The 26,800-nt window shown below is 38.6% G+C and overlaps 2 protein-coding genes and 3 long non-coding RNA genes across 6 annotated transcripts in view; all 5 read right to left on the minus strand.

The window, feature by feature from the left end:
* Window positions 1-26,800, minus strand: part of LOC126926830 (A disintegrin and metalloproteinase with thrombospondin motifs 3-like) — a 305,556-nt gene that overhangs the window by 206,423 nt on the left and 72,333 nt on the right. Inside the window, exon 3 of the mRNA XM_050743221.1 lies at window positions 8,875-8,967. Within this exon, the coding sequence (XP_050599178.1) occupies window positions 8,875-8,952 (78 nt within the window). The 5' untranslated portion in view covers window positions 8,953-8,967. The remainder of the gene's footprint in view (window positions 1-8,874; window positions 8,968-26,800) is intronic.
* Window positions 5,637-8,105, minus strand: LOC126926898 (uncharacterized). Its single transcript, XR_007715001.1, has 2 exons — window positions 8,006-8,105; window positions 5,637-6,199 (listed from the first exon to the last, which is right to left on the minus strand). It is a non-coding gene; the product is annotated as an uncharacterized LOC126926898 (long non-coding RNA).
* Window positions 9,226-10,396, minus strand: LOC126926859 (uncharacterized). Its single transcript, XR_007714954.1, has 3 exons — window positions 10,216-10,396; window positions 9,436-9,560; window positions 9,226-9,315 (listed from the first exon to the last, which is right to left on the minus strand). It is a non-coding gene; the product is annotated as an uncharacterized LOC126926859 (long non-coding RNA).
* The window catches only part of LOC126926817 (uncharacterized), a 54,557-nt gene continuing 45,023 nt past the window's right edge, over window positions 17,267-26,800 (minus strand). The window contains exons 2-3 of one of the 2 annotated variants that reach the window (XM_050743205.1): window positions 18,988-19,154; window positions 17,267-18,075 (exon numbers count right to left, since the gene is read on the minus strand). In XM_050743205.1, the coding sequence (XP_050599162.1) occupies window positions 17,806-18,075; window positions 18,988-19,154 (437 nt within the window). In that variant the 3' untranslated portion in view covers window positions 17,267-17,805. Of the gene's footprint in view, window positions 18,076-18,552; window positions 19,155-26,800 lie in introns of those variants that run through there. The other variant, XR_007714906.1, reaches the window with a different exon arrangement.
* Window positions 21,420-22,681, minus strand: LOC126926896 (uncharacterized). Its single transcript, XR_007714999.1, has 3 exons — window positions 22,083-22,681; window positions 21,705-21,878; window positions 21,420-21,616 (listed from the first exon to the last, which is right to left on the minus strand). It is a non-coding gene; the product is annotated as an uncharacterized LOC126926896 (long non-coding RNA).

Consider the following 26,800-nt stretch of genomic DNA (forward strand, 5'->3'; position numbering starts at 1 on the left):
ATCTATGTTTATTCCTAGGTATTTTACGCAATTTTTGTGTGGTATGAGGTTCTCTTCGTTTGCTTTTTCTTTTAGGCGGAATTTCCTGATTTGTTCCCTTTCTGCTGGGCCGATTTTGCTTGTCATGGGTCTGAATAGTATGGTTTCGCATTTGCTTGCGTTAATTTTTAGTTTCCATGTATGATAGTAATCGCTGATTTTGTTAAAGAGTTCTTGCAGTTCTGTTCTTATCGTTTTGGTTTTGCGGCCTGTTACGTAGATGATTAGGTCATCCGCGAAGGCTATGGAGCGTTAATGTGTGGATGTGTTGAGGTTAAAGAGGTTTAGTAAGTCGTTATTGTAGATGCTGAAGAGTAGCGGGGAATTTACTGTTCCTTGTTGCAGGCCGTTCTCTATGGAGAATTCTTTGCTTGAAGTGTGCGAGCCGTCGGTCATTATGAACGTTTTGTTTGTTATCATGTCCCATACTATTTTGATTAGGTATTCGGGGAAGTTCTTTTTAATTATTTTATAAATGAGCCCTGGGATCCAGACGGTGTCGAAGGCTTTTTCGATGTCTATTAGGCAGGCGGCTACTCGTTGATTTGCGTTAAGTGCCCAGCAGATATCCGACGTAAGTTTGTTTATTGCGTGGATTGTGGAGTGTTTGTGGCGGAAGCCGAATTGGTTTTCCGGGATTATCTTATTTTTTGAGCAGAAGGCTGCTAGGGGGTTGTTTATGATCATTTCGTATACTTTGCTTATGTTGGGGAGGAGGCTTATGGGTCGCAGGTTTGCAGGTGATGAGCCGTCTTTATTTTTTTTTTTTTTGTAATGGCTATGAGTTTGGCTTTTTTCCATTTTTGGGGGAAGTACGTGTTGTTTAGTGCGTTATTAAACAGTACTGTGTAGTACCATTTTATTTTGTTTGGTAGGCGTTTGAGCGAGATGTTTGGAATGCCATCGAAGCCGGCGGATTTTTCGTTGTTTAGCGTGGAGAAGATTGTACTTAGTTGATTGAAGTTTGTAAAGTAGTTTATTTCTGGGTCGGGCTGTTTGGGGTCGTCCGATGTGTTTTCGTTTGAGAATGTGCAGACTGTTTTGTTTAGCGCTATGTCTTGTTTTATTTTATTTTTTAGTATGTTTGTTTCGGCGATGATAATTCTGTTTAATTGTTCTCGGCCCATGTGTTCGTTTTGTGTGTGAGTTTTGGCGAAGTGGGTGCCGATAATGTCTAGTTTTTCCGTTGTTTTTGATATTATGAAGTTGCCCTCTGTGTCTTTGTTGGTGTTGTGTATCTCGATGCCTGCTTCTTGGATGAGGGAGGCTTTTTCTGGAGGCAGTTTGAGGGGCGGGATGGAGTTTTGTTCCTTTGGTCTGAAAATTTGATTTATCTGCGGGAACTTGCTAGCAGAGTCTTTTTGGAGATATTTTTTATTTTATTTGTCCAGTATTGATTTATAGAGTTTGCGAATTCTTGTTTTAGTTGTGATTTTATTTCGTGTAGCAGGTACTTTAGGAATTCTATGTCTTCTCTTTTGTCGTAAGAGTAGTTGTGTCTTAGGTTGTTTAATTTCGATAGTATGTAACTTTTATCTCGTTGTAGTTTTTTTATTCTATAGTTTATATATGGCTCGCAGGAGTCTTTTTTTTTTAAATGTCGGTACGGATTCTTGTATATGTTTTTCTATTTCGTCTATGAACGAGTCGATTTGTCTGTCTGTTAGGTTGACATTGTTGTAGATTTTTAGGTCGCAGTTCTGTTCGAGCAGGTTTTGGAACTTTTTCCAGTATGTCTTTTTATAGTTGAACCTGGGTGTTTCGGTCTGCGTTTCGAGTGTTAGGTAGTCGGATGTGTTTTTGCTTATCTGAAATACTATGGCGTTATGGTCGCTGTCGTAGTCTATGGTTTTGAGAGTGTTATTTGGTCGTAAGTTTTGGAATTTTATTCGGGCGTCTGCTAGGCATATGTCTAGGTAGGAGCGTCCTTTTGGGTAAGAGGGTAGCTCGGAGCCATAGAGGTTTGTTTTGTAGAAAATGCTTTTATTGTCTAGCCAGGTTCTGACGGAGTTTCCTCTCGTGTTGTTTGTTTCGCTTTTCCAGCTGGTATGTTTAGCGTTAAGGTCACCGGCTATTATGTAGTAGTTTTCCTGTTTGTCGAGCTGTAAAAGTTGGAAGAGATCGTCGAATTCGTCGTTAAATTGATTCTGGTTTCCGTGGGCTGCGTAGGCTGCGGAGATAAATAAGTTTTCCTTATTGTTTATTTTTATTTTTATGATCGTCGTCTCTAGGATTTTGAATTTTGTTATTTTGTCGTTTTGTATTGTTTTGAACTTCAGGGGGTTTTTTATGAGGATTGCCGTTCCTCCTCCTTGGGTAGCGTTTGGTCTGTCGTGTCTTATTATAGAGTAGTTTTTGTATTGCACTTTATGTCTATAGTTCAGTTTGGTTTCTGAGATAAGTACTATGTCGGGGGTTTCTTTCTTAATTAGTGTTAGCATGCTGTATCTTTTTTGGTTTGAGATTAGTGTGTTGGCGTTTATTGAGATGATTTTCAGATGTTTAACTTTTATCTGGTTTATTTTTTGCTGTGATTGGTGGACGGGTGGGATTTGGCTAATCTTCGTCTATATTTTCGATGATGTTGAAGATGGAATCGATTCTTTCTTCATGTGTATTTAGTGCTTTTTTTATTTCGTTTAGTTGTGTTTGTTGTTCGCTTAGAGCTTTTAGAATGCTTTTTTTGAAGTCTTCAATGACATTTATTATGCTTATTTGGGGTGAGTCTATTGTTGGGTTGGGGTTTTGTTTGACTTGTGCCGCTATGTTTGTTACTTGTGGGCTTGTCTCGTTTATACTTGTTCTTTGTTTTACTATGTCCGCGAATTTTAGCTCGGGGACGTACTTACGGCTTATTTTGGCGATTCTTTCGGCTTTTGCTGTTTTTGCCTTGGTGATTTTTTCATTAATCTTTTTGGGTAATTCGACGAGTTTTGGGCATCCTTTGTATGATGCAGGATGTCCGTAGTTTTTGCAGTTTACGCAGTAGATTTTTTCTTTGCTTATTGCTGCTTCTTTTTTTATTTTGCACTCGCCTGGCCCGTGCGGTTCAGTGCTTTTTACACAGCGATAGTTTAGATTACAGTTTTGTGCTGTGTGGCCTATTCGCTGGCATTTGTAGCACTGCGTGATATCGTTTTTTTTAATTTTTTCCCATGCTATTTTTAGATAGTTAAGTCTGTTTATTTTTAGTAGGTTCCCAATGTTGCTATCGGGGGAGACTTGAATTATATAGATTGGGAGCAATGTGTTGTTCTCCCTTGATTTTCTTGTTGTGAATCGAGTCACTTTGGTGAAATTAACTTCTTCTATTTTCAGGGCTTTTAGGTCTTCTAGTATTTCCGCTTCTGTGTAGCTGTTTCCTAGCCCTTTTAGTAGGTACGTGTGGGGTTTTTGAGATTTTGGGGTATATGTGAAATAGGCCGTGTTGGCTGCGGTCAGTATTTTTTTTGCACTCGCGTAGTCATTTATGTTTTGAAGATAAAGCACGTGCTTACCTGAATGGATTCTTTTGATATGGAAATTCTTGATTTTGAGGGAATTTTCCATGAGTGCTATTGTGTCTTTTGGGTCTTGTAATGTTATGTTGATGGGGGGTGGCCTGGCCCCATTTGCTGATGTGGGGGGGTCTGCCTGGTCTTCAGCGGGGTGGCTGGGTGGCAGGCCCTTATGAGTTTGGTTTTTCAGTAATGTTGAAGGATGTGGTGTTGTTTTTTTTGGCGGAGCGGCGGGGTGGGGGGGGGGGGGGGTGCTTGTCCGGACGGTATAGCTTTTGCTTGTGGTTATTGGTGACGTGTCCGGGAGAGTGGGCTGTCTGGTTGCCTTTTCCCTTAATACGTCGTTTTTTTTTTAATGTTTTCGATAATGGTTTCATGCGGTTGCGGTGTGCAGGGGTCTTGGGCTTGGAGGGCTTCGAATCTGTTTTTTAATGTGATTGCCATTGGTTGAGGTTGTGGGCTTCTTTTTTGTTTCATATTTTCGTTTTTATCGTCGTGCTCTTCTTGTGAGTCGCTTTCTTCTCCTTTTAAATTTTCTTGTTTTGTGTTTATTTTGTTCCTGGTTACCAGGTTTGGGGGCGGATTGAGTTTCCGCGTCTTTTGTGTAGCAGTTCTTATGCTGCTATCTTTAATTATTTGTTGTTTTTCTATTTTTCTTTTGATTCCTTTTTTTGACGAGCTTATGGCGGGTTCTGCCTCCTTGGTTTCGATTTCATTCCTTTCTTCTTCTATTTTTAAATTGTTTGTAGAGAGGTTGATGTTATCATTATTTTTTCACTGTTTAGCACTCTTTTTGTTTTTCTTTTTTTTTTTTGCTCTCTCACTGTCTACTGTGCACTGTATAGCTTGCCGCGCTCACTGTTAGGGCCTACGCCTGTTTATCCCTTAGGGCCGAGAGGTCCGACCTGCTCGGAGGATTACGGTCAACTGAGAGTATGTACGTATGAAAGTGCAGAGAGTGAAACTGAAAAACAACCTTTTATAACTAGCGAGAATGTGAGACAATTGAGAGATAGAGATAAGATCAAGCGAACCGATTTTTATGGTAACCCAGTAACGTACGTAGCGAAAAAATTACCAGTGGATTTTAACGAAACGATGAGATCCGAAAAGAAAGAAATTATGTGGCTAAAGAAAATATTTCTCGAATGCAAAATAGAGATATTTAAGTATACGCTATGTGTAGATAATACTAGTGTCGTAAAATTAATTAAGAATCCTGAATTCCATCAAAGAAGTAAGCATATTGATATAAGATACCACTTTTTGCGAGATTTATACAATAGAGGCGAAATTGATGTAACATATGTAACAAGCGAAGAGCAACTGGCAGATATATGTACAAAAGCGTTGCCAAAACCAAGATTTGAATATTTAAGACAAAAGTTAGGTTTGAAAAATAAAAAAGATGTTAAGAGGTAATTGCTTATAGAGATGTAGAGTTTTTAGGGAGGGTGTCGAAGTGACTATCACTTCTAATATAAAAAAAAAAAAACTCTACATGATCTGTTTAGTCTTCTCGTAGTTTTTTTAGTAATAAATTAATTTGAATGGAAAAGAGAAAGGCAGTTGGCAAATGTATTTGTGAAGACATTGACAAAATCAAGGTTCAGATATTTACGACGAGAGTTAGAAAATATTCAGATATAATTGTTTGTTGGGATGTAGAGTTTTAGGGAGGGTGTTGAAGTGGTCACCACTTCTAGGAAAACTCCACATCTGGTCTTTTTAGCTTTCTCAAGCGCTGAAGCCATCGACAGCATATAAACAAAAGAATAGCAGGGAGGCAGACCATAAACGGTAGACAGGCGACGTTGGCTTCGGGGTTCTCAGTCATAAAGTAACACTGCTAGCGTGCGGATCTGGACCAGCTCAAATTGTATTCCTGTATTTCATTATTAAGTCAAATATATACTTTGTATCTTACACTTTATCCACGCGTTTTTCTCTCTTTATATACTGAATAACCTCAACAATTTTAGCCGCTCTATCTCCGCTAGTTTGCAGACTAAGAAAAACCGAATTTAAAGTTGACGAACTTCTATACGATCGTGCGAAGTTAAGATTTGAAAGAACCAAATATTCGTTGCTCTCCAGGTATACAATTTTCATCGTATTATTTATTATTTTATTCTTTGTAACTTATAATTATTTACACATCATATCGTTCTTTATAACAATGTACGCATACGTGGATTCATCAATTACTTTTTTTTCTTCTTTTTTAGATGGAGTTAGAACAATTATTAATTAGGCGAAAATTAACAGTTAAAATTACGGACGAATCGAGTCGCTATGGTTTTCATTCCTTGTTCGTCAGGAGCCTCGCTAAGGAAGCACGTCTTCGTCGGTGAAGCTTATAGCATGGTCGCGAAGAAGCTTATTTTTCAATTGGAATCATAAATTATTAAGCAATAACATAGAAATTTGCTTCATCCCGCGCTCAATCGCCAGGGACGTGTCGTAAACTCGGTATCTCCGCAGGGTAATTTGGAATTATATTACAGCGGTACAAGTTGCCGAACTTCCTCACCCGCACAGATATCGTGATCTTCTCGGAAAACTAACATCTCGTGTTAGTTCAAGTAGCGTCCCATCTTTGCCAGTAGAAGGCGCGCCAAGAGCACGTGAAAGGCTGGTCATGACACTCGCGGCATTCACACCTCGAACACAGAAAAAGATACTTGTTAACGTTCAAGCGGTTCAGATATTGTTCAATTTTCGCGCGACACAAACGTTGTTCAAACTTGGAACGCTACAGGCATTTTTCAACTCTGTTACGAGCAAACTTATACATATTCATTGAAGACATACGAAAGAATACGCGCTGTATTCGTTATCATGCGTATTTTTTTTTATTAGAGTTCAGACTTTTATGGATCGTCATTATTGGAACAGCAAGCGTTCAGTTCTGTTCTTCCCTACGTACTCATAATCTTGGCTGATAACCGCCATTCGCTATATACATCGTTGGTATCGACGTCAAAGGATTAACACAGACAAATACACAATCCATACAATCCGATTTGATTGATGTTAGATCTTGCATCAAACAGATCTCTATATAAACAGATAATTTCTGATTCTAAACATTTGTATTACGTTCATCTAATTATTAGGATATTAGATATATTATAAAGGAAGATATTATGTATTAAATAATCTGCCTCTTCTTCCGTTTTGAAATCCTCTACAAACGCCTTTTATAGTCGTTCAACTTTTCAGCTCACAGAAAAGAACATTACGCGTATTCCTAGCAATCGCCCAAAGACTCGAACGTGTGCTTCGATAAAGCTCGCTTAACTTTCATCGACACATCGATAACTTTGCGTTCCAAGATGTTATTACGCCCTAGAATCCCTAACATACTTTTAGAACCAGAATTTCTGTGCAAAACAATTCCATCGCTTTGTCACGCTTAACGGCTCAATCATCGAAACATGTATCATAACGCACGAATTATGATAAAAGAGAAACTGTCTTTCGAATAAAAGCAATCCGTTTGCCAGGTGCGCTTAAGGATGTACAGGACGTCGACGGAGCAAGTGTACGAAATACAGCCGCTGGAGGGTAACAGTTCCGCTCAACGTTACACTCAACAGCCGAAACAACGATTCTCTGAAATGCCTACTCCGTCGGTTTCGCCGACGTCTTCTCTCCGAAAGCGCGTCTCGGAACTGCCAAGAGCCGCGAGTGCATCCGTTTCCGGTGCTGCGGGCATTGTCTGCTCTAATACGGATCTGATATCGATCCTAAGCTCGTTAGCGTGTTCCGCGACGGAAATCAACCGATGCGGCGAGGAAGCGCCGAGTTCGCGGGACGATAGCAAATCAAACTGGCCCGGAAAAACGACCGAACAGAAAGGAAGTCGATCGAAGAGCTTCCGTTCCAACAGCTTCGACGTGTCGACATTGCACGGAGCTAAAAGTAAGCTTAGCGGATCCTCGAAAGCCGCAATTTCGACCTTTATGGCACCGTCGAATTGGTTCACGAAGAGACACCAACCGATGTCGAAGAAGCCGGAAGATTTAGTAACGGCCAGTTTAAGTCTCAAGTTCGATAAATCAAAGGTAGTGAAGGCGGTGAAGGAAACGTTGGGTAAAAAGTCCCCTAATAGCGAGGTCAAACACAAAGTCGTATGGGACAACACTAGTGGAACCAAAGTGGACGCTCAGCTAAGTTGTATTTCTCGTTACGATATCGTTTCTTGTTTAAGAGCCATCGTAGGTGAAAGGAGGAATGCAAGAACGCACATAATACGCAAAAATCTATGGCAGATTCAAAGTACAGTACTCGTTGTGATATTCGGTAAAGATAATAAGTTCTCCTATGGAGATTTCATTTTTCAAATTATTCTCGTAAAAGTACGTATTTGCATAAATAAATAGCACACGGTCTCTGCGTAAATACCCAGGCCAGTTATGAATATTTCAGTTTGCCAACGATATCCCAACATGTGGGACACTCACATATGTGCTACTTCGTGAGCGATGATAAAGGCGCTGGTCAAGCCTTCGTCTCGATTTAACGCGCACGATCTCGCGGTATCGCATACTCCTGACATAGGTGCGTAACCGGAAGGACATCCTATATCTAACCGCGTCAACCATACAGCAACATCGTGATTTACGCCCTTCGAGGACAGCATCTTTCTGTTCCATTTGTTCACGTTCTCGAGAGATCGTCTGGCATCGCCACGGCGGACCTACGACAACGTTTAATATTTTCTTAATAAAAGCTAGCTAATATTACGAATATATTATATTTATTATTACATCATGCATTATATACTATATATAAATATTCGTCAATGATAATAAATATATGTGCAAGTAATCGTGTTGTTGATTGTAATCAAATGTAACTTGTAACGCTATTAGTATTTTAATCTTCCTGAAAAATGTTGAAATGTTGATTCAACAGCAGAGAAGAATAGCAGAAAAAGAAAAGTAAAAGGAATCGCAAGTGTCGTATATCAATGATATTATCATAGGTCTATAACATTAAATTAAGATTCTTAAGAGATGAAAAAGGTTTAATAGTCGATTATACAGATATTTCGGATACACGATAAATGCGAGGTTTGTCAATGATCCGTGAAAATTGTTTGTTTGGAAATTTGTTTCCAAGGGATCGTTCACGGTTGTCCAATTTAACAAAATGGAACTCGTTGCATTTTATCGATCTAAAACGTCATGCGCAGATATTTTGACCTATATAATTTATATACCATACACTGTACAGATAAGTAGAAAATAAAATAATTGACACTCGCATATGCGTATCTCAGATAGTTACTACTTTAGTTAAATGATTTAATTTAATGGAAATCGCTTACCACAACGTCTCGTTTCTCCGCGTATAAAATCATTCGTACGATCACTAGAATCATGTTGGATTCGAGCGATGGGTCCATGTAAACTGCACTGACCTAGGATTAAAATACGTACGAAAATGTAACAGGCGTTGAAACAGTATTACAGCCTTACAAATAAATTATTATTCAAAACTCTCGTAAATACATCGTATCTTATATAATTTTCCTAAAAAATTAATTTTATTCGTTATATTTATCTTAGGAAATGTACGTTATTAATCTCAACAGCATTGGAAAACCAATTACCGAATGGCTGAAATTAATCGATTACAAAATTCCATTACGGATAAATTATTTGCAGAACTCTTTAAAAGATACGTGTAAGCTTTGAACAGTGTAAACAGAAAATACAGAGCTTCCATCCGAGTATACGATCGAGATGTTTGAAAGCAAGTAGCGTACCTTGAAAATACAGAGATACGCATAACTCTGCCCTATGTTTCCCGGTTGCTCGCGTACATATGTAGGAGAAGGTATTCTATATCTAAGTATAATAACAGAATTTCGTTTGGTATTACTTACGATGTTTAAAAGAGCCAAGATATATTGCTGTACTCGAATTCCATGAAAATCTACCACGGAGTAATCAGCAGCTATTCCAAGCTCTAGCCATCGTGGCGGCGAATCCTTAGCAGTTGGTCTTTTCTCTAGAAATGACTTATCTTAGAAATCGACTTATCTTCCACGAAATTAGAAAGTCTACTCGACTCGACTTGATAGCTTAAACGCATGATTATTAAAAGCATAAATTAATATCTACGAGCAAGTATTCGTGGAATAATTATTATAATATAAATAATTATTTCAAAAGTATAATTTCAAAAATATCAATTCGGTATCACCGTGAATTTCATCCTGCAAATTTCTTTAAAATTCTTGACAAATTTTGGTAAACGTATTCCTCCAGCAAATTTGTCTATTTTTCTATTTTTTTTACATTAAATTAGGCAAGATAGATAAAGATTCGTGCAATGGACAATATACATATGTGTAATAGACAGGGAATAATAAAATAAATTAAAAACAGCGAAATATAGATGAACGTGTAGAAGATCAAGCGAGAGTGGAACGCAATAGGGAGAATAATTGTAAACCGAGTTCCTTTTAAGGCTGAAGATAAGCTATTCTTATATTACATGCTGTTATTATTACTTTTGTACACGATAGATTGGAATATCAGTACAATTTCTTTCTTTCAGTAATATTCGATGATTCGTTAATTTATTAACCGCTATATTGTACGTGGTAAGTAGAAAAGCAACGATTGTACAAGAATGGCATTTGGAAAAATATTTGACTTACTTGATAATCTGTTCCTTTGCCATTTAGGACCAGAGAAGTATCCAATTTCCTCGGGATTTGTTATTTTATATAGGTTGGGGTTGATAATCAATCTCGGATCCACTCGGATTGGTTATCACACCTTTTATTTTCTCTCTTATACAAAACACCAAATCACACAGCAAACGTTTAAACTCTCCCAATGCGTCTTAGCAATTAAGGCGTGGTCGACTCCTATGACAAAAGAGCGTCGTTAGGAGTCGTACCAACACAACCCTAGTAACCTTTTAGTAACTAGCGGTCATACCAACTGAGCATTTCTCAACAGGATTTACGTCGATCGATAATTCTTCCACTATTGTATCGTTGTATTCTGTGGAGACATCGTCTTTTTCATCGTACAGAATCAATTTCTCAGCTTCTGGGTATTCCACGTCGAAGACGTCACCGGAAAGATTATAAAATCCCTGAACATCGTGGCTTAAGGAATCGCGTTTGCTTCGTTTCGACTTTCTCTTACTTTCTTCAACTTCGAATTTATTCGATTTCCCTGTAACCGAATTATCAACGTTTTACCACGTTTGCCTGTCTTATCTTCGCTATTCTCGTTACGGATAAAATGAAAAAATAGTTGCAAAATTTCTGAAATTGTAAATACGACCAGACTGGAACGTATCAACGACATATACGGTGTCACAAAATTGTGACAAGTCAATATTCCAGTTGTTAGTTTGTTGAATTTACGCCACCGCTGATTAAACGTATCACGCTTTAATAGAAAATTCAATTTCCCAGCGGGGAAAATGGAATTTTGCGCTAATTAAAGTATTGCGCTTTTGTACAAAATTCCATTGTTTTCTGTTGCCCGCGAAAATGCAATTTTACGACGGACATTTCAGACAAATTTCCATCAGACGGCTTTCCATCCGTAAAAAAGAATGCTATCTATAAAAGTGTCAATGGAAATTGATCAAAGTAACGTCAAACAAACCCGTTTAAACAGCGAGGTAAATAGACCAATTGCTTTTAACAAAACCTGTATCGTTGCTCTTAACCGTTTCACTTTTAAATATCAATCGGCGCTGTTCCTCATTAAAATTTCGATTCAAATCGAACGAGAAATACAGCGTAACACTTGGAATTTTCTATCGTTTCTCAACCATACTTCGAACATTTACGTCGCATTCTTCGATTCATAGGATCGCGATGTTGGATTCTTCGATTTCGATACAAAAACGTTTCACAGCTTTCGACGCGGGCAATTTAATTAAGAGAACAAATAATTTGTTTATAAACTGCCAATTACGTGCCTTGAATTTCCGATATATGCAATAAATTTCATTGCTACTTGACCTAAGTGGGTCATAAAGTTGCAACCGTGTAAACCGTGCCACGTAATTTTATTGCATTCAATTTTCCACGTTTCCAACAATTTATCAAATTAGAATTTATCCGCGCATCGTACGAAATTTTTCATAAAAATTGATTAATAATAGTAGATATATAGCTCCTCGTATTCGTAAAACAGATTTTTAATCTGTAAACAACGAGTCGTGGTAATTACGATACGATCGATTTTCAACTTAGCAAAATTTGTTTCCATTTAACATTCACATCCAGATTGTATTTCCTTTGTAATAAATTAATTATATAATTAAATAAATTTATTATTCGAACCGATATTCAGATACAGTTCGAGTATACTTGATAAATTTTCAGACTCGATTCTCCAAGTCGAAAATGAGAACGTTTTATCCTATACTTTTTCTTCATTTTTCCACAAGGATTCGCGTTGTTCTCGCTTTCAGACGTTGTTCCGTTGCATCCTGTATATACGGGGTGTGCGAAAACCGTGTGTTTAAACCGTCAAATTGTAAGGAGTTGATTTACAGACAAGAAGAAGAAGAAGAAGGAAGAACTTTATATAATGTTCGTCAACGGACGTTTCTTTACAGAATTACAAACGAGTATCGTTCGTACGAAACAGGTAACGACGCGTTTTCCATCGCAGCGTGCAAAAGTTCGCTGTATTATCGTGTCAGCGCAGTTGCATGCTTTTTATCATGCGACAACAAGCCCGTGTCGTTAATAGCTACAATAATGATACAATGAAAAATTATTATCTGGTATGTTTGATTGGTCGTTGGAGAACGTTGTCCCTGTGCTCGGATAGAAGCCTGACATCGATCAACGATGGGAGTAATACGATCTCGTACACACAGTTGCTAACAATTCGATCGAGTTGCAAAAACCGCGTGTTTTTACTCGTTGCGCTAGTTGTTCACGCGAACTCGCATCTCCAGAATAAACCTTCCGTTTTACAGTTGCGAAACCATAAATACAGAAAAGAAAACGCAGTTCTTGAAACTCTGACGAAACGCTGATAATACGGTCAATTGTCGCGTGCCGTGGAATGGAAAATTCGTCGTTACTTGTTTCATACGTACGATACTTGTTTGTAACTGTGGAAAAACGCGTTTATTGCCCAGCTTCGTACGACATGTTTTTCGGTAAATATTTACAAAGCGGACAATCTCGCCATATTCAACGGCTTTGAAATATGTTTGCCAAGGCTAATATTCCGAACAACTTTTTCCTGTAATACTCTTTACCGTCGCTCTGCTTTCCGCGATATTCGCAGCAATTTCTGTCTCGACGACAGCGATGATTTCGTAGTTTCGCTTTTCTCGATATCACTGCTAAAGCTTTTCCTACCTCGAATAACGACGCAAAGCTTCGTATGAATCGTATCTATCCTGCTACTTGATACGCGAATTTAATTCGCGGTAGCCTCAATGATGTTTCTTCCCTGTGCGAGTTGAAAATGATTATCAGAACTGCATATATATATATATATATATATATATAAATGTACGGACATCAACGTCCGAGACGTTCGTCCATGCCAAACGGTAACGCGTACAGGAAACATTTGTTCAAAATGACTTTGACTATAGCTATATTTTTAAATTGGAATTAGCTAATGGTCGTTCGCTTTGTAAATGATTATTTCTTTTTCTTCTTTTTGCCTGCAGATTAAGCCCTCCCTGTTTGACGGTTTAAATTTATTAAATTAAATTTATTAAACCGAATATATATATATATATATATATATGTCGGAGATGAAAGAATACTGGAACCTTCCCTTCGGAACTTTGGGAAGACCCCTAGTATTGTAATTTGGATTTCACCATAGCCGAATTAAGAAACTGTTGTCATTCGATTCGACTGTACTTATTTGAGATTTATGATAGTAAGCTCGGGCTCGAGGCGACAACCAGTCGCCGAACGTAGTCGCGGTCAAGGGATGAACGTTTTATCTAACAAAGGCATGAAGTAACCCTATAGCTCTCCTTAAAAGAAATACTTAGGACGGGGCACGACGGTAAGCATTTCAACGATTTCTGTCCCGTGGCTCGCCACACGCAGACTCTATTCTTTGAGTAAGATGATTACCAGATGTCGACGCGTCTCCACAGTACATGTTCAGCTAGCCCGAGGAACTGCTATAAATCTTAAGATCTGTTTAACTAAAGTCCTTCAAACCGACAAACAGTCCTCGTTCCAACTACGAGAAAATAGGAGAAATCTATTTTTCTCACCAACGACGCTTCCTCTTCTCGAACTTTCTCTTAAGGGCGGCTAGCACCCTTCCCTAACCACCAACATGGAAATTGACCAATTAACAGTAACGCCAATTTCCCTCACTTTCCGAATGAAGGCTTTTCTCCACGAATTCGATGATTTCGTGCCCTTGGGCACACCCATCATAGTTTTCCTCGACAGCGTTACCGTGATGGAGAACCACTCTCCGGTACGATCTCAAAGACGATTCAAGTAACTCTCAGATACGTAGTGATTGCCTCGTGCATTAACATTGAGTACAACTTAGACGCTGAGGAAAAGTGGAGTCCGTCGTCCCCTTGACGGATTCGTTAGTGAGCCTAGGATCATTGTCATTAGCTTCTCGAGTACCTAATTATCCGATTACTTGTCCAATTCCATCATAGTCATATTTGCACTAGTAAATATCTCCTTTATTGCATAATGATCACGTCTAGCGCCAATAGGGATTCGTTTCACGCCCTCAACCCTAACTCAAATCTTAACGCCGACCCGACATATATATATATATATTCGTTTGTACTACGATTACTCTCATACTCTATGTATGGTATTATAATATCGACGCTATCAGTTCTTACAGTATCACGATCAGAGTCAATTTTAGAATAGAAGAAGCAATTAACGGCGGATCGCAAAGTAAGAAGCTTATAACATAATTGGCAAGGAAGTCGATAAATCGATCAACCAATCACCTACATCCAACCGTCTAACGAAAGATGAAAAGCCATCGCGATAACGATCCTTCTCACCTGCAGGATTTTCCGGATTCACAGACACGAAGCTCGAATTATTCCTGATCGACCACCACTTTTCGTTTTTCGGCTGAAACATCACATGCTGGCCATTCGTCAGCGGCTGAACGAAGAACGATCTCTGCCCGATCAACATCAAGGCGTACACTTCTTCTTCGCATATCGTCACGACGACGAAGGAACTCGCGTCTCCTTCCAAGCTGCCTTGTCGAAAATCGCAGTTCGCCTTGGCGTTACGTCGCTCGGACTTGGTTTTACCCTGACGCACCCAATTCACGGTGAAATTCGACGACAGTATCAATCGATCGTTGGCCATGGTCCTTAAGGTCCAGTTGCTGATCTCGAGGAACACCGGCTCTTAGTGGAGATACTCGCGCCAAGTTTCTCGGTCTTCGTGGGTCGATCTTCTGTTCCGCGCGCTCTCATTCGGGATCACTCGAGGGTAAACGATCTCGTACTCCTGCAAGCTTTGCAGAAAGTCGCTCATTCGCGACTTAGTAGCGATCGTGCCGAGCAGCCACGTGGCGAGGAGAAAACTGGGAAGTTTCGATCGCGTCATGTCTCGCGCGCTTTGATCGAAATTTCAATAGGATTTTCTGGCTACCCAAAACTCGCCAGGCATGCTCGTTCACTCGCAGACGTAGTTATCGCGATGAAAGCAGCTAATTCGCAGACCCGATATTCTCATTTCATTTCGCCGGTTCGTAACGCTTTCGAAACGCCGTGTCATATAGACGCGGATGCGACGATACTCTCGCGTTCTAACATTTTCAATGTCTCGCGCTTTATCACGTAGCTCGCGCGGAAGTAATACGAAGGTGAATCGTTGGTTTTAATACACAGGGTGTTGTTTAATCGATCGTATAATGGAGAAAGGAACGATTCTACGGTACACCAGAGATGAAATGAAATCATAGAATGCAGTGGTTTTGTAGGTAGTGCTTTATCGAAAAGATTAACCGTGAATATTTGCTCGACCTATTTATACCAAATTGATACAGAATCTTAAAATACAGACGAATCTTTCTCAATTTCCTTCGATCATCGTCTCTAGGCGTACGAAACTGCCTCGTTGAATTCGAACGTTCGTCGATTTCCTTCGACGTCTTTCAATTTCTTCTTTTTTCAATCGCCGTTCGCCTTCTCAAAGCTGTCTTCGAACAGAATTCTTAGAACGACTTCCAATTCCTTTCGATTCGTCCAATCGTTTAGCTTTACGAAACTGTTTCGCTAAACTCCTTTTTCCACTGTACTTGCGTATCGTAACCAACTCGTGGGCGGTAACTCGCGTCGATTAACGATTCACCACCAGTAAAGTAACCGGGAATGCAGCAAACTAGTAGTCGGTAGAACGAAGCGGAACGTAAGTGGAGCGAGCGATAAGAGCGATCGCGACAATCGCACGCCTCGCCGTGCGATTCCCACGTGCGAACGAATCATCAAATTCGAGCCAAAGATTCTCACCAACTCGAAGATTCGCGCCAGTATTTTCCACGCGCGCGTCACAGAAATTCGAACGACTTTCGCGAAAAGGACGGAAGGATAAGACGATCGATCGGATCTCGGGTCGATCGCGATACCCCCGGACAGAAGGTTTCGACGAAAAAGTGGAGTAGACGCGACGAAGGAGCGTCGTGCAGCAACTGGTGGCCAATTTATTCACCACGTGCCGTATGAATTTAATTTTCTTTCGCGCAAGAACGATCCACCATCGGAGAAAGTAGAATATAATTAATTTCGATCTCGTGTCGATCGCGACGTTCCGGATGGAACGTTTCGCCGAAGAGGTGGAATAAACGCGACGAAGGAGCGTCGTGCAGCAACCGGTGGCCATTTTTTCCACCACGTGGCACCACGTGGAAATTTAAACGTTTTCCATGAAAATGATGCACCATCGGTAAAAGTAAAATACGATAATTAATCGGTCGTCGAGTCGAACGTGATATTCCGGATAAAATTTTTCGATGAAAAAAGTGGAGTAAACGCGACGAACGAGCTTCGTGCTACGACTGGCAGCCACATGGACGGATGAACGCGGCTGGAAACGCACGCGAGTGCAGCGGCGAATTGTGCGTGAGAGTAAGCGCGAACGCGAGACTGGAAAAAGCACCAGCGCTTACCGCCCACTGAAGTTCTAATAATGGCAGCTTTATGTGCAATCACCGAGAAACGAGGGTGCTGGCGAACGCATTGTTCGACCCCGACCGAGACGATTTAACAAGGGCCGAGGATTTCATCTTGAACGTTGCTCTTGTCACGACCGGCATACTTCAAATCCGATGGACCGATGATGGAGATAGAGATGTGGCGGCCTTGGCGACAATGTTGTGTACAATTTTCTAATGTTATGTGTCCACGAGAAAATTCCCATTCTATTGGGTTTTCTCAAAAGTTTCTTTCGTTTTATAAGGAAGTGACAGATGCACATCATTTTTTGTTTTACATTATGATCCATTTTGTTCTATTAGTAGAAAACGGATCATACAAAATTCAATAAAATAATATAAAAGAAAAAATGTTGTGCATCTATTATTTTCTTATAAAACAGACAGAGACTTTTGGAACAACCTAATATGTTTCTCATTGACATCCTTGGGAATTAAGTAGAGGATAATGGAAAAATGGAAATCGATAAAAAGTATTTATTATTATATCGAGAGTTTTAATGAGTTTTTTTTTTTTTTTTAGAAAAGTTTGTTACTTTATACAATTTATTGGTAGTGTATTGCTATAACAATTTTTCTAAAATTTACAATTTAAATTACATTGGTTCGTTGAACGATCGAGTAATAACTTAGCAGTGTTTTAAATCTCATTCTCGTAGATTTGATTGTATTTGTAATTATTATAATTATGAGCATCGTATTCTTAAGAACATCCCCTTTTTACATTATCAATTGTTCTTTGATTTATCGACATCATTAGAACGAGAACATCATTATTATTTCCTTATTTCTGAGCTTCGTATTATCGATATCGTCGTAATTTTATTGACTTATTAATCAATATTCATCGTAATATTATTATGAAACACATAAGGAATGAAACTCCATGTACACATTTATAAAATGAAAACAGCATTTTCATTGGTAATGCGATAAATCTTATGTATCGTGTTGTTGTGTAATATTACAGTGTATGTTACAATGTACGTATAAACGCGTTAATAGAACCAATTATTCTCATCGGCGACTAAAATGATTCACGATCGTGTGTTACTTCGTCTGCAATGTCAGGACGGATACATGATAATTGTTAATGTAATTTGTAATACTAAAGCTAGAAACAGATCGATCCCTCTTATCGTCAGATCGTTCGCAGCACCGGTACCGATATTGCAAAACGATTTCTCGCAGCAAGTGGTGCAAGCGGAGAGTTTTGTTCGTTCACCGACCACTATACATCCGGAGTCGCATTTGTTAGTACACTTTCTCTCCACCGACCAAGTTTGTGGACTAGACGTTGAATCTTCGGTGCTGGTAGTATAAGAAAATCGCTTTACCTGAAGAGAAAGAAGCAAACGTGAAAGGAATATTTGCAGATTTTAAACTTTCACGATGTTCGTTATATGACATGTCCTAGCGGATCGCAAGAGACACTCGTACGCTAAAATATAGTATTTCTTTTAATTTTGTCCGAGTACGAGCTCATTTTGGGCGGCATTAAACCACGAACTTGATAGTATCGAGCGAAAAGAGAAAAAAGAAGACTGAAAAGAAAAGATGAGAAAGAATTCTACATGTACGTAGAATGATTCTTGATACTAAAATTAAATTAATATTTGCAACAATTCCTTGTTTCACTCTGTATGACATTTCACATTGGAACTTGTAACGAACACGAGTGAGTGTGAACGTAACATATTTTTAGTCAAGGGAATATCAATTTTCCAGAATATCTCGCATCATTTCCAGAGAATACGGCTCGTTCATGGTTAATTCGGTCGGTTAATATCGATTACGGATTTCGTAAAATTTTTGCCGTGTATGTGCAAACTGTACAATTATATCATATTCAATATCATTGTTGATTACCAATAAATAAGAAGAACAAATAAAAAATTGCATTTGCATATTCCCTCAAATGTGTACACCATGTACATATGTTCCTATAAAGCGGATTCAATTTCAATAAAGTACGTAATTATTATGAAACTGAATTGATCGACTATATTGAACATTTCCAAACACTAAGATCGCGTTATGAACGAAATGAAACTGTGGCTCTATCTTGAACAGCCTTCTCTCGCTCTCGTGTTGACGATAACTAATATCGCTTTTAGCTAGCTGTTTGCTATATTCTGTTTGCTTTAAAAGCACGCGATCAAAGCAAAATATCAAACATCTGCTGAAACACGTGCGTGACCTGTGTATAATCAACAAGCGTTTGAATCGCTGTTATCATTTGTCATTACCATACAGGTCCTTTTATCACCAGTGCACTTGTGCCCGAAAGTGGTGAAGTTTCCGGTCAGATTGGCGCATCTCTCTCCATCTTCCATTGTATCACACTGATGACACCATAAATCGTTTGCTCGTTCCGACGCTGCGTGAGTTCGATGTTCCGTAGTTAACAGTTGGCCTGATCATCGGACACAATCAACCGACAAATACGTATTAATTAATAGAAATCGTGATTTATCCTAGATTTCTAAAGATTATTAAAATCGACGTAGGAATCGGACGTAAGACGTTGGGCAAATCGTTGTCTACTTTTTAATGCTTCGCATCTTTCTCTCTTTTATTTCTTAGAAATTACTTCCTTCTACTTCTTCCTTTCTTTCATTTTTCAAACAAATGTGTCGTGCTTTCATTAACGTCAGATTTTTGTACATTTTTGTACAAATAAATAGATATTAGTCTTGACATTTACAGACACATCGGCGATATGCGTAAGATGAAATTTCGTCGCGTTCGTTGACAAGATTGCTAGGAAGATTGCGGAAAGGGATATCATCGAGGAAATCGTCTAATAAGGTGAAACATCGGTTTAGGTTTCTTATTTAGAACGGAATTCTTCGGATGTTTAGCTTTTCCGTCGAATAGCGTCTCTAACGATATTTCGCCAAATTTTCCTGCTGTTCTTGCGATACGTCCGACGGTAAGACTTGGCAAGCAAAATATCGTAAACGTATCCGGAAATTACGAAAAATTTATTTCGATTTATTTCAATTAAACGTATTCCGAGAGCAGCAAACGTATTCCTTATCCATTGGCAGGTAATCAACGAAATCATACACGGGTACTTAAAAATACCTACAGTTATGAAAGATATTTCCAAGTTCGGAAAAACGCTTCCACGCAAGTTTGATCAATCGTACCAATCCTCTAGAGTTTCAGCTTCTTAACAGATTCGATCATCTCCGAAGACTAAACAGACGGTATACGACTACGTTTGCATCTACACGACAATTGGATCTACGCAAGACTGCAGATTCGATATCCACGAAATATTCTATGTATATTTCATGAAGTTAAAAATTATACTGTTTTATTTCACATCTGGTTCCAATAGAATAAGATGGATTAAACGTAATTCAATAAAATAATTTAAAACAAAAAATGTTGTGCGTCTATTATTTCCTTATAAGATAAAAGACACTTTTGGGACGGTCTAATGTTAAAAATTCTCTGTGAAAGTTGATTGTAATATTCTTCTTATCTAAAGAAAAAGAGAAAATAGAAATAGATGTATTCAGTATGAATTATTTATTTTATACATAGGAAACATAGGCAAGACGGTAAATGAAAAAGGTAGCCTCGAAATGAGAATTCATCGCGAAGCTTATCACGGAAGAAAAGTCAATTAAATGCACCGTGTACGATGATCGTTGTTTACACGATTCGTAACACAAATGGCTAACACCTACGAGTGAAGGCTTCAACAGGTGCACTTTCCTCTATATGCAGTTTATATGTAGAGGAAGATCTTCGCTATAAATAGACGAAACATCGTTCCTTCAGACATCTAGTGAAAACTCCCTCAATGAAACACGCTCCTAAAACGCAACTTGCTCGTAAAACAAATAGGGCCATGTAACTGAAAGGAACCTCGAGAAAGAAAGAGAAAAATGGGAAGAAACAGAAACTTCCATTTTCCATTACAGAAACGCTCTTTGTTGAAAGAAAAATTCCTCAAATTAAAAATTCTCAAAGACGAAATACCGCCATTGTCTATCCTGGCAAATTATCTTCCGTCTTAACCAGTTACCTACTCTTGACGAGTATACTCGTCACGCGTAAAAAGCAGTTTTTGCTGTTTAAACTGCAATTTCAGCGAAAACTAAAATATATTCGTAAATTTGAAGACGTTTCGACCATTTGGAAGCCAGGACCAGGTAAAACGAACAAATGAAGAGATATAAATAATTATTATGAAAAAACTATAATACAGCGTGAACAAAGTAGTTGTTCTGTCCTTTCTAACGCATTTTAGTCGCATTAGTCGCAACGGCTAACTGGTCAATACATTGTCGAGTCGATCAACTTTGGTATTCCGATCGTATCGACGTGAAAATCGGCGTGACGAATAAGGCGCAAGAATCGTTTTCTTCTCTCGCAAATACCGAAGATGGACAACGCGTATCGGCGAATTTTTAATTTCAGAAAAATGTAATTTGATTCGTGGCGAAACGTGTGAGAAACGCGTCGAATTAAAGAGGCGAAGGTTTAAGCAGCCCGACAAAGCGAGTGAAATGCGAGGCTTACCATTGATGCTTACGACCATGGAGATAGACACGACGATCAGGAAGTACGTGACAGGGTACATGTATCGGCCATGTTGATAACGTCTAGCGCGTCACATTCGAAAATAAATTCGGCTGATGTCATTGGCGCATTGATCGCATGCTGGTGTATGGCGGCGAGCGCGTTGCGACGCAAAACGAGCGGATTTGGGTACAATAGGCAGCCATATTGAGAATAGCCGGAGTCTGCGCTGGATGGGTACAGCTGCTCCAGAAACCTTGAAGCCCAAGGAAAATCAATATCCATGGCAGCCGGAAGGTCCTGTTCGTTCAGCGGGAACGTTTGACGTCAAAGTTTCTGCGCATTCGCATCACACACAGAAAAAAGAAAATTCACTGTCACTGAATCAATGATTTGTCGACACCGCAACTAAAATTCAACTTACAATGCCTCGAAAGCTAAAATAGTCCGACACTCGCCGTAAAAATATCTTTCGTTTCGTACGTTCATTCGAACGAAATAACTCGTCTGCAACTGTGGACCGAACCATTTGAATTTTGCTCGACGAGTTAGAGGAAATCTTCGAAATGTGTTATTTAAATCTTCGTTACAGGTCCAGCTAGAAAAGTTGTAAAAAGCTACCTTTACTTTCTTCTTCGCTATTCCGACTAATTGTACTTCTTTCAACATTTCTTTACACGTCACCTATTGTTAATCTTTCCAATTCTTCTAACTCGTAAAAAAAAAAAAAAAAAAGAAAAAAGGAAAGAAACAAATTGTTTGACTCAATTTTTGAAAAGTTATTCTGTTTTAAAGAACGCACCAACGCCTCCTATAGCCCGTTACACGAGACTTCGGGATTTTGTTCGTTTTGTAACGAAACACGACTATCCAGATCACATTGGTAGAATTTGAAATCATCCTGAAAGTGCAAATGTAAAAGGCAGAAAATAGTTGTGGCGAATATTTGGGGGGAAAAATAGTACATAGTATAGATAGGTATTTTGAGCGTACAATAAATATCAAAAATTATTCCATTGAATATCAAGACGTATCGGTACAACAGATAATTGACTGTTTAATTAATTTCGTGAAATTAATTTCCTCCACGAGATACACCATAAAGAGCTATCTTCAACATGTTATAGACGCGAAATACTGTCCCATTGAACATTGAGATGCATCGATGTGATGGATAATTGACTGTTTAATCACTTTTGGAATCTCTGCGAAATATACACTCGCACTAAATATCTTGTTACTTAAAATACAATATAATATGTAATATGCGATATGTAATATAATATGTAACATACACGTACACACGCGATATATTTATAAAGAAGCACGTATCAGAGTTGGAATAATTTCGTGAGCAACAGTAGACGGTAAATGTAATTTGCAAACGACCTCTTTATCAAATATCGATAAACGCGATCGATATGGAAGGGATCAGTCTTTATGCTGGCCAAATATTCCGTCATCATTCAAACATCCATCGAAACTAATCCCAGTACATACCATTCGAATAATCGAGTAACTTCGTTATCGCGTATGATACAGTGCAATTACTTGATTGCAATGATATCTCAATGATTATTAACAGATACCAAGATGTCTCGACAGTTGCAAAAATCTTTTATAAATAAATTACACGTGGCTCGCGAAGCTGTTTCAACGTTGCTGGAAACTTTTTGCGTATATGATATACGAAGCATTTCGAAATGATCATTGCAGCACTGTAGCGAGACACGCCTAACTTGATCGTATCGGTGAAATTTCAAACGGATTTGGAAGTGTGCATAGAAGTTATATTTACCAGGGACACGTACTTTCCAAAAATCATCAAACTATTCGAACAGTCAATTATTATTTAGTATGTTAATAAGCCACGATGTACAATACCCTTAAAAAGTTAGAAAGAATAAATTTTCGGAAAATGGAACAATTTGACTTTCAAATGGCTTGTACGTGATGTAATCATCTGTTTGATGAACTTTTAATTGCTATCGTAGATAGGATCGTAAAATACTACGAATGTTACAGACATTGTCGTGATTTTCCTATAAAGTAACACACGACGCGTAGTCCGTTTGATGTTCGATTTGCTTGGCTCTTGTAATCCAATTTCAATAAAATTGTACAAAATGCACGTGATACGAAAGAAAATATAAAATATACAAAATACTCTTTACTTCTCTTTTTTTTTTCAATCATATTCTCAAAAATATGAATTTGCATCAAAATCTACAGTCCAATTAGAATATTAGAAAGAATATTCAGACAGACGATGTATAAAAAGGAGATACAAATTACGACGATGAGAGAACTCGCAAGATATTTGTATCTGTGAAATTGCAACTGTTGCGTCGATAAATATCTACGCCGATTAAATGTTTGATACACTTCGGATTCTCATCGGAAAACCAGTAATAACATATTTCTATTTCGTAATATATTTCTGATGTACAGAGGATGCTCTCAAAAAAATATACACCCACTTTAATTAAATGGTATCGTGAAATTGCTGCATCGTATTATTACAATTTTTATACAAATCTTCCTTTCCTTCAATTTTGTGTACATTTCGGATGTATTCCTTTCTTTTAATCCTATTAATGGATCGATAGATTTAATTTTATAAAATTGATTTTTTGAATATTTATACATTCCATATCTTTTTAAGCACCACGTCACACGATTCTTTCGGTAGAAATAACTGCGTAAAATTACATTTTCTCTGTACCTGGGAGCTTTTGCGCGGTGAATTTTATACGATCGAAGCCCCTTTTTCGAATGGCATGGGTGCTTCGGCATGGGAAAGTGCCTCTCCATTATCGTTTTAGCTGGCTGTTTCCATTTGTATAAAATCGTCGTTATTATCGTCTTTATCACAACGAAACCATCCCATTACATTAGTGTATTTAAGGTTTCCCCACAGTTACCCCATCATTCGAGCAATCCACGTGCTTTACATAATTCTCAATATCACGTTTCCATTTTCTAACATCTGTGACTGTAGCTTTTCCAACGTCACGTACTCTTGATGAATTCTATCGCCGATTCTTACACCACCTCCCACCTTTTTAATTAAATTCTATTTTCTTTCTGTACGACTGGAACGTTGTTAGTTTCATACCAAATTCTTATTTATCGGAATTCTATTCTATCGAACAGAGAAAAGAATGTGTAGATTTTTTAAAAAGAAACTTATCCGTCACTGAGAAATGTTAGGTTCGACTGATAAAACGTACAGACACCAGAGTATTCGTGGGAGCAGTCGAACATCAACGATCTCGGCATATTCCACCTCAAACGCGATTCCGTAAAATTCAAACTAATCGTCCAGCGAGCTGTTCCATGTTTTCCAAACTGAACAGATCGTGAGCATCGGCCAGCGATATGGGAAATGAAGATAATTTCCAATTGTTCGTAACATCTGACGATCATTCGACTTAAAACATAGTTCTCGCGGTCGCGGCAAACAAGTTACGCAGGCAATTTGTCAGCTGTCGAACGAGAGAGCTGGCTGGTTGTACTGCGTTGAAGCAGAGCGATTCGAAGAACGGCAGAGACGCGAAAGGGAAGCGTTCACCGAGAATACGTCCGTTTCGTCTTTCTCGTTAGACGGTGGAAATGAATTGGCGATTTCACCATGAATACTACAAAGGAAGTTAACGCTGTAACTGGCGCGAGTTTCGCGTGAAACGTAGCCTTTGACGAGGTGAAAGCCGGTTTGTTTGCGCGTCTCGCCGAACAAATCCGATAACCAAAATTGTCTGACGAAATTGTTTTACACGAGCCGTGTTCTCGGTAACGCTAGCGGCTATTTAATCAAAATTGTCGGCCGCGTTTCTCGTTGGCCGTTCGATCGACCAACGTGTAATTAAAATGATAATCTTAATAGATCCTCATGGACAAAGATAGCGAGGCTGGCAGTTGGCGAAGCGAGCTAAGCAAATAGCGAATTATATCGCGTGTTATAACTGGATCGTGGAAGTTTGCGCATATTTTTACACTGATAAATTAACCCTGCTGCTGATCCTCTAATATTTCTCGTTCGATCTCATCTATTACAAATAACAGATACGTAAGACAACATAGGAAAATATATAAGTAAATAGTATCGCGAATAATTACGAATAATTGCATTCATTTTCGTTAAAGGTAAATTATATTGTATTTACGTGCCAAGGATAGAACTGAAATTGCCGCTAATATTGATTTATTCTTGTTAAATTTCAATGTCAGAATAAAAAAGTTTAGTAGTTAGCGGTTGCGACCTCTTTGAAAAGCGTGTACCTAAAAGTGTGTCGCGAACAGTAAGCGATGGCGAGTATACTCGTCGAACACGGAGTACGGGTGGCTGTTATAATATAGAATTAAGTTGTTACGAAACGACTGTTTTATTTTTCAATTTAGTACTGACGGGGCTCGTCGTAACGTAAAATACTGCCATCTCTTCGTGACGAGTATACTCGTGGAAAACAGCCAATTGGTTAAACCAGGACCAGATCACGATACCGTTTAAAGATGAAATTTGTAGAATGGTTAGAGTTAGAGAATATCGGAACTTTGTATTATTATAACGTTTACCATCGCTGCGCTCTCGATATTAACCCTTAACTGCTGCTCTGGGACTCCCAGACGATATAAACATCCGCGTAACTTCGCTCTCGAGCAACGCGTGATGTCAAGTGTCTTGGTAATTTTCAATTAAGTCGCCCCTTATGACTATAACTTATAACTTCTGATCTTTGTTCCGTATAGGAGTAATTGAGAACGTACAACTTTCCTTTCGCTTTGTTTCGTCTTGTCCATTATGGATGAAAATGCGATTATAGTTACGAAACGAATCATTCTTCGTTGATCGCGATACAATGGAAATGTTTACAGCGAACGTTCCCGAGTGCTTCGAATAAAGAAAGAACGATGCAATACGATACTCTTTGACTTATAAATAACTTTCCTTTGAGACCAATCGGTGGATCAATTTTCTGGCTCCGCAGACGCAATGTTACACGTAATCCTAGGAATCGTGAAGTTTTCAGTCTTTTCTAATATTATTTTTCAACTTGAAATTCAATCTATTGGACGTAGGAATATTTTTACTGTAAACTATTAGAAAAATGTCCATCGTATAATCGACGAGCATCGCGAGAGTAATATCCAGGCTTTAAATTCTAAAGGCTCGTTACCGTACAACTGTAGTAGGCAACGTCGTTGCTCTAAACACGTACGTTATTTTGTTCACATTGTATAACCGATAACTATTTTCTTTTTATTATTTCTTTTTATTCGAATGTCCTTCAGCTTTCGCTTTACCACCGTACATCATCCCTACGTCATGCACCGATACTATTTTTCTTTTACACTGTGACACTTACTTCTCTGCTTGACCATGAGATCCTGATCATCATGCAAATGGTCTAAGACTGTTGTCGTAATACTCTACGGAATAACTAAAATTGTTGTATCGTTCTAACACGTTATAGATTTTATTAAAGAGGAACGTTTACCCGATAGAAGACTCAGATTCAC

This window comes from Bombus affinis, unplaced genomic scaffold, assembly GCF_024516045.1.
Source record: "Bombus affinis isolate iyBomAffi1 unplaced genomic scaffold, iyBomAffi1.2 ctg00000059.1, whole genome shotgun sequence".
Lineage (NCBI taxonomy): Eukaryota > Metazoa > Arthropoda > Insecta > Hymenoptera > Apidae > Bombus > Bombus affinis.